Here is a 16,341-nt window from a genome sequence, read left to right as displayed (position 1 = left end):
TCGCTAAGTCGTGTCCGACTCTTTGCAACCCCATGGACTGTAGCCCACCAGGCTCCTCTGTCCACGGGATTTCCCAGTCTAGAGTACTGGCGTGGGTTGCCATGCCCTCCTCCAGGGGATCTTTCCCACCAAGGGATTGAACCTTCGTCTCCTGCATTGGCAAGTGGATTCTTTACCTCTGAGCCACCAGGGAAGCCCATTAGACTGGGGTGGGGGCGGGAGCCAACACTTACATAGCACTTACTGTGTGTTAAAACAATGCAAGAGGTAGGTTTTATGATCACCCCCATGTTACAGAAGACATGGAGACCTAGATAGCTTACGTAACTTGCCCAAGATCCCATAATTGTATATGGTACAGCCAGGATTCAGTCCTGGGCAGGCTGACTGCAGAGTCTGCATGTTAATTCATTACCTGTCTTGCACTACGTGGCCCCAATGTCCTTATGCATTTGGCTCCAGACTCTGGGCAAGCAATTACTTTCTTACTATAATGTCATTTCTTCCAGTAAATGTGCAATGAAGTATCAGTGAGTTTATGGATTTTTTTAAGGATAAGAGGAATTTTCACCAGGCAAGAGCAGATTAGTTCCACTCTGTAACTCTGTGAACAGCTCCACTGCTGACATTCAAAGGGCCTCGCCACTCAGGGATTGTAGTCATTTGGTTACCAGCCCCGTCTCGCTCACCATCCGACAGCATCCGTGATGCTGGCTCTGATGTGGTCAGTCTGAAGCACAATACAAAAATCAAGGAACCAGTTCCCATTTTGGTGCCATCTAATTTGCAGCCCCATTTACAGGGCTTGGCCTGACCTAGACATTTGGGGCATAGACTCTGTATCACCAATTATCTACCTTCAAAGTTGTTGTCTTCACCAGAAGGAACAGGCCCAAAATGTAGTCAACAGAGACATGTAAAAATCAATAACAGAGTCCCCATAAAGGATGGTTTCTTGTCGTTCACTCACTCAGTCATGTCCGATTCTTTTCGACCTCATAGACTGCAGCACACCAGGCTTCCCTGTTCATCACCAACTCCCAGAGCTTGCTCAAACTAATGTCCATTGAATTGGTGATGCTATCCAACCATCTCATCCTCTGTCACCCCCTTCTCCTGCCTTCAATCTTTCCCAACGTCAGAGTCTTTTCCAATGAGTCAGTTCTTCACATCAGGTAGCCAAAGTACTGGAGTTTCCACTTCAGCATCAGGCCTTCCAATGAGTATTCAGGGTTGATTTCCTTTAGGATTGACTGGGTTGATCTCCTTGCCGTCCAAGGGACTCTCAAGAGTCTTAAATGGTGATGGGTATAAATAAATAATGTTTAGAGTACTTTAAGGGGGTGAGATCAAGTAGGCTGGGATTCTGTTGGCATTGGGGAGAAGGCGTGGGATTAATTAGGGAGTTTATTGAAGCAAATTGTAAAGATACAACAGAGAGGAAGATGCGGTACAGCTGCCGTTTGAAAGAAGGAGAGCACGGTATCCCTATGGCACAGCTTGACAAATGAGCACCAGAGAAATTGAAACCATCACCAGTGATGTGAGCACGGCACTTAACCTCCCTGGGTCCCATTTCTTCCATCTGTCAATATGGAGAACTGAGTACTGAAATCCAAAGAACAGAGTGAAGCATTTTGAGTTCTTCTGAAGAAAAGCGTCACCATCATATATCCATATATCCATTGGGTTAAGGAAAACCTGTTATTAGGAAGAAATGCCAGTGGCATGTGACACCTTATCTACCCCCCAGCACCAGTAACTCAGATGTCTGTTGGGAAGGAAGCAATTGAAAGCATCCTCATAGAAAAAAACGGGAGGCGTTCAGAGCCTTGCAAGTAACATACTTCTCTTTGGCATCATAAAAACAGCTTGGGCTCAGTCCAAGCCTAGTCTGTGCAAGCCCAGACCCACATCTCAAATGACTGCCCATTCCTTGCTCTTCTGGTTGGCGTCAGTCAATCACACGTGGAATCAGATGTTGCCTTGCCAACGTGACTGATATGTTTCCAGGGGAGCTCTGTTTATGTCTTGATCCTTGTTTGTGTGATGCTCTGTGTTTTCTAACTTAAGTCTCCAGGAATTTTTCCCATGGCTGTGCATCACTTCTTATCACCCATAACCAAATATGGCAGCTTTAAATAGTGCTGTCATTTTCCTCAATTTCATTCGTTGTGATATAATCAGGTATAGATTTCTGACATTGAGCATCTAATGGGGTTTCAGATTCAGAGAGCAACAATGGAAGAATTTTTTTCTCCTGGATATCTCTCAGTTGGGAGACACAGAGTGAAGCAGTCATGAGTGACAGGTGTAGAATTCACGTACGTTTGCCCAGAGAAGCTCCAGGGGATAGAAGGACCCCAAGAGTGGCCCAAACGAGTGATTTTCTGCAGCAGGTGTGTAGATGTAATGAGTATCTTCATCCCCTTCTGGACTCAGTCCGTCTCTTCCTGCATCTGCACTGCTTTTAGGATGATGGTGAAGGCATGGTTAGTCCGTGATGGACATGGAAATGACTAACTGGGGACTCCAATTCTGCTGTCTTGCGTCCTTCTTCCCATTAGACAATTTACATAGTGATAGGGCCGTACGTATTCAAATGGTCTTCTCCCTGTTTCTCTGCTGTTCCCCTCGTCATGGGGCTTTGTCCCTCAAGCTGTTTTATTTTCCCAGTCACCTGAGTGTTCTCTGCAGCTCAACATGAACACACATGAGGCAGAGAAATTGCAGTTGGTATCAGAGGGCAGTTCCCTGGTCTAAGCCACATTGGGAGAGAAATCCAATTTCAGACAGACCACCCCAGGGGTCACTGTCACACTGATGAAGGACTTCAGGATCCAAGAACCAGTGCCCCACTGGCAGAGGGTAAGCTTTGACTTCACTCTGTACCCTCTGGACTATGTCCTCAGTGGGAGAATAAAATTATACTCCCAAGTGCTTTGGGAATTTGTCTATTGGCTCACTAGGAAAGGATGGAGAACTCACCAGAAGAGCAGTTGAAAATCAGCCACAATTGGGGTTTGTGCAGATACAACAGGGCCTTGCAGCATTGTCTCCCCTGGTCTTTAGACGCTGCCTTGGGAGCAGCTGTAGTTACCTGCAGTTTCTCAGCATTATCTCATGGTCTGGCTGTCCTTGGATAACAAAAGCCCAGAAAGCTGATTGAGATCAGCTCAGTGTTGGCATAGATAGCTCCCCTTGGTGTCTCTGGGAATCCCAGTACAAAATGACATACCTTGATATTGACAGCAGGTTGTGCCATGACCGATATGTCCTTGAACTTGAAAGTTTACCTGTTCATAGCACTCCTGAGCTTAATACTGGTTTTCTATCCTATCCATGGACCTCCTAGATTCCTGGAATCATAAAGTCATATCATTTTTTATTTAGAATGGTCTTTAGGGAGCATCTGTTCCAGTGGTTTCATAGTAAGTGGAAGAAGCAGCCTGGTTCAAGACCAGGGCAGCAGTGGGAGCTGTAGAGTGGGACCCTGTCTTGAGTGAACAGCTACCACTCAGCTCCAGCTGGTTGAGAATTAGGCCCAATGTGGCCAGATCATCCATTTTTAAAGCCAGAAATCTGGATTTTTCTGTGAAACGTCCTAGTCACTTAATGTTGACAGCTTATCAAAATGAGTAAACACTATAAGTCAACAAACAAGTGGTCTGTGGGCTGCAGGTCACCACGGTATCACCTTTGATCTAGATCAGCTCCAGTAGAGTCTGGAGAGGGGTGTGCACTTGCCTGAGACCACACTGCTAAAGACCAGGAGCAGATTCTGAAATTCCTTCCTTCTCATCCCATCTCACTTTCCTGCAGAAAATGCCCCCCCCCCGCCAGAGTGTGGTTCCCAGCTTTCTGGCTGGTTCTTGGCTCCATCCTTTGGCTCCCATGACTCTGCCTGGCCTAGGAACAATGATGTTTTCCCGCAGTATCGTGGGCTGCATCAGATGCCCTGGGCTTTGTGTCAGCAAGCATGCATTTGAGTCCCAGTTCTTCCACTGATGAGCTGTCTAACCTTGGACACATCTCTTGAATGCCTTAGGGCTTTGATTTCTTTCTGAATACAATGAAAATAGGAATCTGGGTTCTTCACAGCACCCAGTTTGAGATTTACATGAGAAGATGTTAACATGTATGTGAGATCACCCTGCAAACCAAAAACCAAGGATGCCTATCAAATTAGCATCCTTGTAAGAAAGACATGAGTGGCAGAGGGGGCTACATGCCCTCGGACATCAACAGCTCTAAGGTGCTTCAGAGCCCATCCACGCTGCCCCTGGAGGACGTGGGGACACATATAAGGGACACTGAGGGCTGTTCTATTGCCCAGCACAGAGCCCCCTTCATCCTAGGAAGTGATGAAGCCTTAAGCCGTTCTTTAGTTTCATCTACTGAGTTAAGGGCTGCGTAGATGTTTCAGAGCAGACCCCTCTACACCTTCAGCCCCTGTGTCATTTAAATCAATCACCCATAACCCAAGGCAGTGCAATCTGGGCCCATTCCCAGCTCACCAACCCCTCTGCCCTCCCCTGCCCAAGGGCTGTGCTGACTGAATGCATACATGAATCTCGTTTCTGTCTCCATTTCCAGGGACGCAGACCCGGCTATTTCTCCTTCCTGGACCCATTTTCTCCGGGTGTCTGGCTCTTCATGCTTCTAGCCTATCTGGCCGTCAGCTGCGTCCTCTTCCTCGTGGCTCGGTACTGGCTTCTCCCCTTCCCTGTCCTCACACCGCCACCTCGTGTCCACCTCTGGGAACTGCACGGGCGGGGGTGGGGAGCAGGAGGGGGCGGATGAAGAAGACCATCCGCCAAACCAGACCAAGACCATGGTGCCAAACCAGAGGAATGGGAAACGGGCTCAGGACCCGAGCCACTCGGCCCTGCTGTCAGCCGGGCATTGCCCGTCCATCTATCTACATACCCGTCCCCTGATATGCACAACACAGACAGGCGAGCTTGTCCGAATTTGTGCCCCTTGCCTCTTACCCCTCTCATTCCCCAGTCTCCAGCCCCCTGCCTTGGGAGAGAAGAGTAGGGGAGGAAGGTGGTGGGAAGACTACTCTGATTAAGTGCTCTGCCTTTGGCTGCCCTGGCATCTGTCCTCGCCAGGACCTGCCACAAAGTGTTGAGTGACAGGAAACAGAGCCTGCAAATCCGGAGTAGGGAACCGGCAGCCTCGGTGACACAGGCAAGGGAGACGGCCTCCTCTGCAGAGGACCTGGCCCTTCCCCAGCCCGGGTCTGTCTGTAAAAACACAGCTGCCTTGTTGAATGGAGACCGTGTAGGGCGGCTGGCAGCAGCAGGGCAGGATGGAGAGCAGCATTGGCAAGCAGCTCTGAGTTGAGACACATGGTCCAGATTGGGGGTCGGGGAGGAGAAGAAACCCGCCCCCCATCTCCCTGGACACGAGAGAGTGTCCCTGAGCCCAGGAAGAAGCCAAGGAGCATCCCAGGAGGATGCGCAGAGAGGGTCATTTCTCTCTAAGGCTAAGTTGGGCTTCAGGAGAGCCCACTTACTATCCGGAGGCAGAGCCAGCTCCCGTGGTTCAGGGTCATTCATGCAGATCCCTGCTTCCTGCTCAGAGCTCAGCTGATCACCTCAGAGGAGCCAAGACCCACTCAGAGTAAGAGTCTAGGGGGCCGACAGTGGCTCTGGTCCAGCCGTCTGCTCTCCTCTGCCTCGGGGCTACAGGGGCAGCGCTGGCCTATTCTGTAGTGAACGGTCCACCTCTATGGGGTGGGGTCTTCCCCAGAAGCATGTCTATTCATTGCTCAAGGGTAGTCTGTGCTCCCTCCAGCTAGAAGATGGAACTCCCAGGAGGGAGGTGATGCGTGTATAATTATGGGTGATTTGCATCGTTGTACAGAGGAGACCAGGCTTCCCTGGTGGCTCAGATGGTAAAGAATCCTCCATTTGCAATGCAGGAGACCCAGGTCCGATCCCTGGGTCGGGAAGATCCCCTGGAAAAGGAAATAGCTACCAACTCCAGTATTCTTGCCTGGAGAATCCCATGGACAGAGAAGCTTGGTGGGCTACGTCGGTGGGCTCTCAAAGCACAACCAACTAACACACACACACACACACACACACACACACACACACCAGGAACCAACACAACATTGTAAAGCAATTTCCCCCCAGTTAAAAATAAATTTTAAAAAATGAAAATGGAGCCCCAAGGATCTTCGGAGTACGAACCCCTAGGGCAGTTCCCAGCCTGCCCAAGAGGCATGGCATCACCCAGTCCATCCCTCTTCCAGTGGAGATCAAAGCCAGGTTCAGGAAGTCATTCCCGACCCCTGAGATCCAGCCGAAGGGGGAAGGCCTTGCTTACAACCTGGTCATCATCACAGGGTGCTGCATGTGCCACTTGGGTGCCACCTACCCCGCTTGGGCCTGTAGCCATGACCACTGTCAAGTATCTGTTGTCAGTGTCGACTGGCAAGGCGCGGGAGCTGGCACACCATCTGACACGTCCCCTCTGCACTTCGCTGGGCTGTCTGCGGCTGCTCACAGGAAGCTGTCTGCCTGAGTCTCGGCTCCGCTGCCCCGGAATTCTCTCTTGTTCCCTTTGATTGAGCCCCTGTGTGTAGAAAGTCATGGTTCTCAGGTGGCCTTGAGGGCCTGGAAGTGGTATTAGGGCGTGGCTATCAGATACATACATACACACGCACACACACACAAGACCGCTTCACCCTGCCTGCCACAGCCTAAAACTTTTCGATCAGCCCTGGGGGCTTAAACAGCCCCTCTCTCCTGCCATCCACATTCACACACACACTGCCCCCCCAGGATCCAGAATTAACAAAAAGATTAGCCAAAAAATGGTACTAGAGGTCTGATCATACATCATATATATCATACAATATGTATACACACACACACACACACACACACACATACAGGTCACTTGATACGAAGAGCTAGTTCGTTGGAAAAGACCCTGATGCTGGGCAAGATTGAAGGCTGGAGGAGAAGGGGACAACAGAAGATGAGTTGGTTGGATGGCATCACTGATTCAATGGACATGAATTTGAGCAAACTCCAGGAGACAGTGAAGGACAGAGGAGCCTGGCGTGCTCCAGTCCAACATGGCCTTAGCAACTGAACAACAGCAAAATACATATAATATCCTATATAAGTAATATCTGAGGGTAGGGTAATCTGGCCCAGGCAATAGCTTTCAAACTGGGTTCCCGGGGACGTGGAGGCTCCTGGTAGATGCGGACACATGGAGGGGCGGTGAAGAGGCTAGGCACACAGAGCTCTGCGGCCTCAGCTCGTCTTCATTCAGACCAGCTCCACTTTTCTCTCTCATATATTGTACTTCTGGGTAAGATTTTAAAGGGGAAAAGATGTTTGAAAACCACTGCTCTATGACAGCCATTCCCAGGCCAGCTGATATCAGAGTCATTCAGGGAGCTTTAAAAAAAACTTGAATGTCTAAGTCAGATCATCTCAGAATCTCTAGGGACGAGGCCCCGGGAATCTGTAGTTCTGAAGCTCACATCTAACCACCCGTAGGCTTGGGAACCACTGGGGTGAAGCCACACGGGTACGATCCAACCCCACAGCCCCTGGAAGGAAGGAAGGAGGATGTATGGGGGCAGGGGCCAGAGATGGCACACTGGCCTTGTAATCAGGAACAAGCAGCAGCGAAGGAAATGCAAACCAGCCCCTCAGCATAGCACCTGCAGCCTAGGCTGAGCGAAGGGACAGGAGGGCCGGGGAAGACGATGACATCGCGTGAACACGCAGACCTGCCCTTCTTGGCGTATGTCCAGATGCGTCTCCCACATCAGAGCTGGAAGGCTTTGTGTGGGAGGCAGGCTGGGGAAGAGGGAGGGCATGTGTCTGGTGGGCAGGAAGTTAGGGCATCAGAGACATCAGAGGTACCGCTGGGAGAGAGGCCAGCGTGAGGCTGCGAGGGACAGTTGAAGAAGCCTGTGTGCCTTGTCAACCCTATGTGCCCATTGCACTCATCCAGGGAGCCCTGAGACATGCTGAGGCCCAGGCCGTATCTGGACAAATGAAATCAGAACCTCTGGGCATGGAATCCAGGTGTTGGGATTTTTTAAAAAGCTCCTGGGTGAGTCTGAAACACAGACAGGGTTGAGAACCAGGGCTGGAGGGAACCACTGGGGCCAGTGGTTTGCAAAGTGTTGTCCCTGGACCAGTGGCATCCCCTTCTCCCAGGAACCTGCAGATTCGTAGGCCTCACCCAGACTTAGCAAATCAGACACTTCAGGGCTGGGGCCCAGCGATCTGTGTTTTCACAAGCCTTCTTGGTGATTCTGATGTCAGTTACATTTTGAGAATTTCCACTCTGGCTTGAGAGTTTTCAATCCACGGCTCTTTGGGGCCTTAGGGTTCTCTCTGTGGTCACTTCGGGGGAGCAAAAAAGACAGAACAAGCAATTCCCAGCCATCCACCCCCGTAACTTGATTTATTTTGAAAAAATTAAGATGTTTCTTTGATTAAAGAAAGTTCCAAAACTGCCAACATAGTCCAACAGAAGGGAGCTGGCTTGCCCAAGGCCACAGGCAGCTACCAAGGTCCAGGGGTCAGGCCAGAAAGAAGAGCACCCCCACCCCCCCAGCACCCCTTCTTCATGCCCACCCTCCACGGCGCTGATGTGTGTTCCTTTCTCCCACAGACTGACCCCCTACGAGTGGTACAGCCCCCACCCGTGTGCCCAGGGCCGGTGCAACCTCCTTGTGAATCAGTACTCCCTGGGCAACAGCCTCTGGTTTCCCGTCGGGGGCTTCATGCAGCAGGGCTCTACCATCGCCCCGCGCGCCTTATCCACCCGCTGCGTCAGTGGCGTCTGGTAAGATCCTGGGGTCCTCAGATGAGCCCTGATCTGGCTTCTCGCAGGCAGGAACCTCAGTTCCACCCTCGGACAGTCTCTGCCAGCTCAGAGGGCCGGTGGGGTGGGGTGGGGGGAAGGTGCAGTGGGGGGTGTTCTTTGTGCCATCTTCTCTCCTTCCCCCTTCCCCCGCCTTGGAGATGCGGAGGGAGCCGAGGCACAAAAGGAGGCCCGATGAGAAAATGCCTTGAAAGCCCAGGCAAGGCAGTTATACCGTCCTGACCTGAGAATGACCGGCATTTGAGAGGCAGGGCCTGAGAAGTCATGTGCAAATTTGTGCAAATGTGCACAGGGTGTAGCAGGAAGTCCTGGCCCTCCCCCCACCAACCCCAAGTCACATCACTCTCCTCCAGCAGCTTTCTGGAGCTCTGTCCCTCTGCTCCTGCCTCTGGGCCTGCCAGACGTGTCCTCCTCAGCAGGTGTAGAAAAATGCAAGCTCTTAGTGGCTCAGAGTTGGATGGGACCTCAGGGTCTAAGTTGACAGCAGGGTCCACAGGGCCGTTGGCCAGCTCCTTCTCCTCTTGGATCAGGCAGGGCAAAAGGAAGGGGGTGAAATGATTCAAGGTGCGGGGAAGCTCCCTGAAAATTTGGAAGTGCCACATGAATGTTTGAACTGACCACTGCTATTAGATCATTCATTTGGGGGGAATGAAATATCGATGTAGCCTTGAGAGGCAAGTTCTCCGTCCTCACTTAAAAGCCCACCGTCGGGTTTGGTGTCACAGCTTTTAGGGCTTACAGCCTTCATTCTCTCCCCTCCTTCTCAGCCTGTGTAAGCTGGAGGAAAGGGGAAGGGATGAGGATGCTGGGCATGGTGGAGCATCTGGACTGTTACCTGGGAGTCACTGGACTGGGGCTGATCCTAGCAGGTGGAAACACGGGCAGGACTGATAAGTGACAAATACAGTGGGATTTAAATCACTGGGGCAGGATGCTCATCCATGATCACAGCCAGCGCAGGAGTCACTGAGTGTATCACCATGGGGAGCCCGGCCTCACGTTCCCCGGCAGAAAGGAGACCTCGGCAGGCTCAGTTGCAGAACCCTCTAAAAAATCCAGGAAATCTGGGCAGAGACCCGGAGATGAGATGTCAGCTGCAGATTTTGATCCCTTTCTACCTGGGCTTTTCCATCCAAAGGGGCATGTTACCATGTGGCGCCAAGTGGGGCTCCATTGCCTGCTCCCTTAACCTGTCAGCTCACACCTCCAGGAATTCCCTCCCCTAGAGGACATCTGCCCTGGTGCCGAGGGGACCACCTGTCCTGCAGGCTGTTGACTCAGCCCACTGGCTCAGGAGGGCTTTAAATAGCTGGCCCCAGGTGGCTCGGTTACCCTGCTCCAGAGCGTGTGTGGGAGGGAGGCTTGGCCCTCCCCAGCCTGACCCAGGTGTGTTGGTGTGCCCGTCTGCCTCTTGGAGCTCTTGGTTATGAAATCACAGCCTCGGTTTGTTGGCTCCTTGGAGAGTGGGAGGTCAGAGGACCCGGCCTTTATGACCTACCATGGCATCCTCATCCAGAGCAAGTGACAGAAAATACCATGTCTCTAACAAGAATGCCAGCTTCACAATAAAATGCCCGTTTGGCACAGGAGCAAGGCTCTGTTGACCCCTCTGGAGGGAGCTTGGGTGTGATTTGCTTTCTCAGCAGAGGTGATGGGCTTCCAGTGAGCTCCTTAGGCTCTTGGAACTGTCCCCTGTGACCAGTGGCATAAACAGCCACATGGCTGTCCAGGGTGGAACAGATGCCAGAGTGTAGCTGTGTGGTTGAGGGAACCTCCCCAGCCAGCTCTGAGGTCATGTCCACACCCAGGGCTCATTAACCCACAACAGTGGATCAGAGCAACTTCCGGATGCTCACCTCCACCTGGGGAGCACTCACCACCACCCCCAGCCTCTTCTGGGGGAGGCTCATGAGAAACAACTTCCAAGAGGGTGTAAGAACTCTGGCAGGAGCAGGAAAGCCAATTTGAGGATGGAGGGACTCCTGGCACTTACAGGTCACCAGTAGGGAAGGTAGACAAATGATTTTCATCCCCCTTGTGATGAAATGGGACTGTCTCTACTTGTCTCTGTATCTCATGCTCATCTCATCCTTTACAGATAATTAGTCACTAACGACATGTTATCTGATCTGATCCAAGACAGGTAAACCAGGCATTATTAGGGTGTTCAGTTGCTAAGTTGTGTCCAACTCTCTGCGACCCCATGGACCGTGGCCTGCCAGGCAAGAATACTGAAGTGGGTTGCCATTTCCTCCTCCAGGGGATCTTCTTGACCCAGGGATCAAACCTGAGTATCTTGCATCTCCTGCACTGGCAGGTGGATTCTTTACCACTGTCCCACCTGGGAAACACAAAGCAGGCATTATTATCCCCCATTTATTAGTCAAGCAAACGACCTCAGAGGTATTGTGTAGCTTTCCCCCAAGGTCTCACAGGTGGAATTAGACAAAGCCAGAACTAATACCAGGTCTCTTACTGGTGGTCTGGGGCATGGATCTGGTGGGCTGGCTTGTGGATGTGCCCGTCAAGTTGATGGGTGCACCTGTCCTTTCACTCCTGGAAGAAAGCGCACAGGCCAAGGGAGTAAGGGGACTTCCTGCTCTTGCAAACCCACCTGCAAGCTGCCCTGCCGCAGCCCGTGGCAAACACCGTGCCTTCATTGGCAATGACTTCGTAATGAATTGAAGCCTCATTAATTCAGACTCCACTGATTCAGAATTTGGCAATTCGCCAGCCTCAGTTATGCTTACATATATCTTTGAACCCCTATAAACAAATGGATTAGAAAGCAGATCCATACTGCTGACCAGATGGTAGAAGTCCTGTTTAACCTACTTAAGTGAACAAACTGGTTTTAATGACTTTAGCGTGTGTGCTGCCTGAGCTGCAGAGCTATTCTAATTTTAAATGAGTTCCATCTACCCAATGAAACAACCTTCCGTTTTGAAATAGCATGACCTTTGTAAGAGTGTTTTCTAATTCCAACTTCTCAGCGGCTCAAAGGTGCTTGTCATCAGTTTGTCTTGAAGAGCTCCCACTCTGACGATTTGTGGAACTGGTTTTAGAATATGAATTTCTCCGTGTGTTACTTGGCCATGTGACTTTGCTTCTCTCAGCCTCGGTTTCCTCTTCTGTAAAGTCACAATAAGAATTTCACTTCCCTGAGTTGTAGGGAGCACAGGAGCTGGAGGGTGTGGCTCTCCGTGGGTGCTCAGTACATGACAATGCTCCTCTGAAGGTCAGCTGCATCATGAGGTGGGGGAAGTGTCCCGGCTGTAGCTCTGAAGAGAGCCCCCAGAGCTGACACCCTTAGCTCATTCAATAGCTCTTTGCTCACTGTCTCTCAAGCTGTTTCATGTTCACAGACACACTTCTTTTGAGTAGTAACCCAATAATCACCTCCTTTAGGAAATAAGAGAAAGAGAGCCATGGTCTTCTTCGAGGCAACCCTCCCAAGCACTGTTCATTTCTGTTAATATCATATGCCCTGCCTCCTTTCTCTTCCCCCACTAAGCTGAGGGCTCTTTCAGAAGAAGAGGGTCACCTGCCCTCTCCCATGTCACAGCAGGACTGGGGATGGGGGCTAAGACTCCTGGGGGCACCTGGGCAATGATGACTTCCTGGTCTTTTCCTGCATAGGTGGGCATTCACGCTGATCATCATCTCATCCTACACGGCCAACCTGGCAGCCTTCCTGACCGTGCAGCGCATGGATGTGCCCATTGAGTCAGTGGATGACCTGGCTGACCAGACTGCCATTGAGTATGGCACGATTCACGGAGGCTCCAGCATGACCTTCTTCCAAGTAAACCCATATGGTTGCTCACCAGCATCGGGAGTTGGGCAGGATAAAGTTGAGATATTTGTCTGCTGGAGATAAAAACATCTCTCCTCATCTCATCCTCCCTTTTGAACCCCTAGTTTGGAGGTCCTCATGGGGCTCATTTTCCCCCCTTGCTCCCCAAAATATCCCTGGAACCAGGTCCCCAGAGCATTGGGTTAATGCCAGCCTTGTCCCTGAGTGTTGATCATGAAGGATTAGTGCTGCTTAAGATGATTTTAGTGATCGAAATGATTTTTAATTGCAATAGTTTCATATTTATTTTAATAAGCATTAGAAAAAAATATGTGGTGAAGCTAACCTATACTTTTACTTATATTACTGCATAGGATGAGGCTAATGCATGCTTTAAAAAATTTTTGTAGGGTAAATTTTATTAGTAGTACTTAGACAAAGCAAGATTGGAGTAATACACTAATGAATGAAGTGTAAGGAACTTTTTTAAGCTGAACTGGTTTCACTGATCCTAGACTATATAGATCTCAGATGGGGACTGTTTTGGCTTCTCTGAGTTTCCCTTGCAAGGCTCAGGAGCGGATCCTGCCACAATGCATGTTAGCTGGCCAACCAGAGCTGGGCTAGACACAGAAATAGTTTGTGTTGGCTTCAGGATCTCTAGGGAAGCAGATTTCCCTGGAGTCTGTGATTGTCTAAGCAGCCTATGACCCAAGAAGTTCATTTTCACATACAACAGGTCCAAGGCCTTCAGTTTTCTGTTTTCCGTACACGTCTCAGAGCTGCTAGCACAGGGACCATGAAGGCATCATGCAAACATAGGGTCTGGATAATCCCCCAGAAATCTCTGTCTCCTTCTTATTTGTACCTGAGAAGCCAGCATTGGATATGTGATGATGGACTGGTTCAGAGTTGATAGAAAAGGGCTGGCATTCGTCCTTGGATGATGTCTCTTAGAAGTCCAGAATGAATCTGAGCTCGCTGCCTCCCAGAAGGACAGTGGAGGGTACAGCCAGAATACCCATACTCACTTTGATCAGCGTGTGGAGGTTGGCAATGGAAGACCCCTTGAGGGTGGATGAGGCAGATGCAGTGATCCAGCCAGTAGGCGGAGTTTGCAGCACCTTCAGATCCTGTTCCTTCTCCGTCTTTCTCTGTGCGTGTGCATGTTTAGTCGCTCAGTCGTGTCCAACTCTTTGCGACCCCATGGACTGTAGCAGGCTCCTCTGTCCATGGGATTCTTCAGGCAAGAATACTGGAATGGGCTGCCATTCCCTTCTCCAGGGGCTGTCTTTCTGTAAAAGGTATCAGAATCACAACCCTCTCCTCCGCCATTGAGCAGCGGCAGCTGAGAGATGAAAGGGAACAGATTCTTGAATGCAAGGAGGGGACTGAGTAGCGGAAGGACCGGGATTTGGGGGACCACTTGGATGCTCTCCCTTTGCAGACCACTGTCTGCTTTCGCTACCCTCAACCTGCTTCCTTGTGTTCTTTTTCCCAGAATTCCCGCTATCAGACCTACCAGCGCATGTGGAATTACATGTATTCCAAGCAGCCGAGTGTGTTTGTGAAGAGCACGGAGGAGGGGATCGCCAGGGTGTTGAATTCCAACTACGCCTTCCTTCTGGAGTCCACCATGAATGAGTACTATCGGCAGCGAAACTGCAACCTCACTCAGATTGGGGGCCTGCTGGACACCAAGGGCTATGGGATTGGCATGCCAGTCGGTATGCAGGAGAGGATCAGCCTCTTCGGGTAGCTCACCCAGGCAGGCTCAGGGCAGCTCAGACCACTGAAGGCAGCCTTCACGCCAACAGCCCCTGTTTCTAGAACCAATTTCTCAGTGACTTGAGGCAGGCATTCTCAAGGTTGTTTTTTTTTAAAAGCAAACCCTCATACTTCACGTCATCAGGGATCAGTTCTCAGTCTTTAGTTACTGAAGGGTTAATTGATTAGATTTTTTATAATTTTGTTTATTTATTTTTGGGTGCACTGGGTCTTCAGTGCTGCTGAGGCTTTTCTGTAGTTGCAGCAAGCAGGAGCTACTCTCTGCGTTGCATGGGCTTCTCATTGCGATGGCTTCTCTTGTCGTGAAGCACAAACTCCAGGGCACACAGGCTCCAGTAGTTGCGACAAGTGGGATCTTGCCAGATCAGGGGTAGAACCTGTGTCTCCTGCATTGGCAGATGGATTCTTTGCCACTGAGCCACCAGGGAAGCCCTTGTTAGTTATTAATTGCGTGATTACTAAAGGGCACTCAGATGCCCCTGGTGGATTCTTTAGGCCTGTTGTTCTCTCCCCTTCCGCTTCCTGCTCTTAGATCGTTTCTCTGCCGGCTGACATCTCTACGAGTGGTGGAAGGGCGATGGTAGGACTCAAGTGAATTAATTTTGCTATTAGTGTCCTCGGGGAAAGGTGTAATATGAAAGTGGACTGATGTGATTGGAGGAGATGGCTTTCAAATCATCTGTGGCTCTCGTGGATCCGTCTACTCTGAGTCAGCGTAGATAGCTGAGAGTGAGCGGGAGTGCTCTGATGTAGCTCTGATGAGGCTAGAGAAGCTTGGCTTCCAGAAAAGTATCCCAGCTATGCCTTCTAAAGGCAATGCCTGCTTTAGGCCTTCCCTCGCCGATGACTCCTTCACCAGAAGGTGAGGGGGAGCATGTTAACTGCTCACCATGGTTGTGGCAGAGGTCTGGAAATGTTCCCCAAGTGTTTCAGACACATACCCTTCCCCCAACACCATGGAGAGTCGTGTGGCACTCATGACTTCAGACAAGGTTGTCCTGTGCCAGGCAGCAGGGAAAGAAGCAGGAATGGAAGAAATCAGATCATGTGGGGAAATTGATATATAGTACATGCATCTTTGCTATGATCTTGCACAATTCTTCCTCTCTCTCTTTTCTTCTAAGTATAGTTGATTTACAGTGATGTGTTAGTTTCAGGTGTATAGCAGAGTCGTTCAGTAGACATATATATATTTTTCAGACTCTCTCCCTTTATAGGTTATTAAAAAATATTGAGTAGAGTTCCATGTGCTATACAGTAGGTCCTTGCTGGTTATCTATTTTATATATAGTAGTGTTACACCCCTTCTCTGGATAATTACATAACTCAGAACTCTATAAATTATGGGGCTTACTTATACCAGTGTCTTGTGAAGAGCATGGCTTTGAGGCAGGCAGATCTGGAAATGCACCCTGCTTCCTGACTGCAGGACCTTGGACAAGTGATTTAACCTCTCGGAGTCTCAGTTATCTCATTTTAAAGGGAAAGTCGCTCAGTCATGTCCAACTCTTTGCAACCCCATGGACTATAACCTGCCAGGCTCCTCTGTCCATGGAATTCTCCAGGCAAAAATACTAGAGTGGGCTGCCATTTCCTTCTCCAAGGGATCTTCCCGACCTAGGGATCGAACCCAGGTCTCCCGCACTATAGGTGGATTCTTTACCGTCTGAGCCACCAGGGAAGCCCATCTCACTTTAAAACCAGGTTTCTAATACCTAACTCAAAGGGTTATTTTAAAGGTTAAACCTAATCATCTGGTCTCACCATGGTATCTCATCACACTTAGCCTGTTTGGGGGAACATTAGACCCTCCTCATCTTTTCCATCATTCCCTCTGTTACTTGATCAAAGCAGATGACTTCTTAAAGACTGCTCAGACA

At 50.1% G+C, this 16,341-nt stretch overlaps 1 protein-coding gene across 1 annotated transcript in view; it reads left to right on the top strand.

Moving 5' to 3' along the window:
- GRIK4 (glutamate ionotropic receptor kainate type subunit 4) overlaps positions 1 to 16,341 on the top strand; it is a 502,860-nt gene that overhangs the window by 460,981 nt on the left and 25,538 nt on the right. Inside the window, 4 exon segments of the mRNA XM_027563462.1 lie at positions 4,597 to 4,706; positions 8,665 to 8,838; positions 12,517 to 12,682; positions 14,175 to 14,400. Of these exon segments, the coding sequence (XP_027419263.1) occupies positions 4,597 to 4,706; positions 8,665 to 8,838; positions 12,517 to 12,682; positions 14,175 to 14,400 (676 nt within the window).

The sequence above is a fragment of the Bos indicus x Bos taurus genome, chromosome 15 (genome assembly GCF_003369695.1).
Source record: "Bos indicus x Bos taurus breed Angus x Brahman F1 hybrid chromosome 15, Bos_hybrid_MaternalHap_v2.0, whole genome shotgun sequence".
Lineage (NCBI taxonomy): Eukaryota > Metazoa > Chordata > Mammalia > Artiodactyla > Bovidae > Bos > Bos indicus x Bos taurus.
This window is presented reverse-complemented; position numbering and strand designations above follow the sequence as displayed.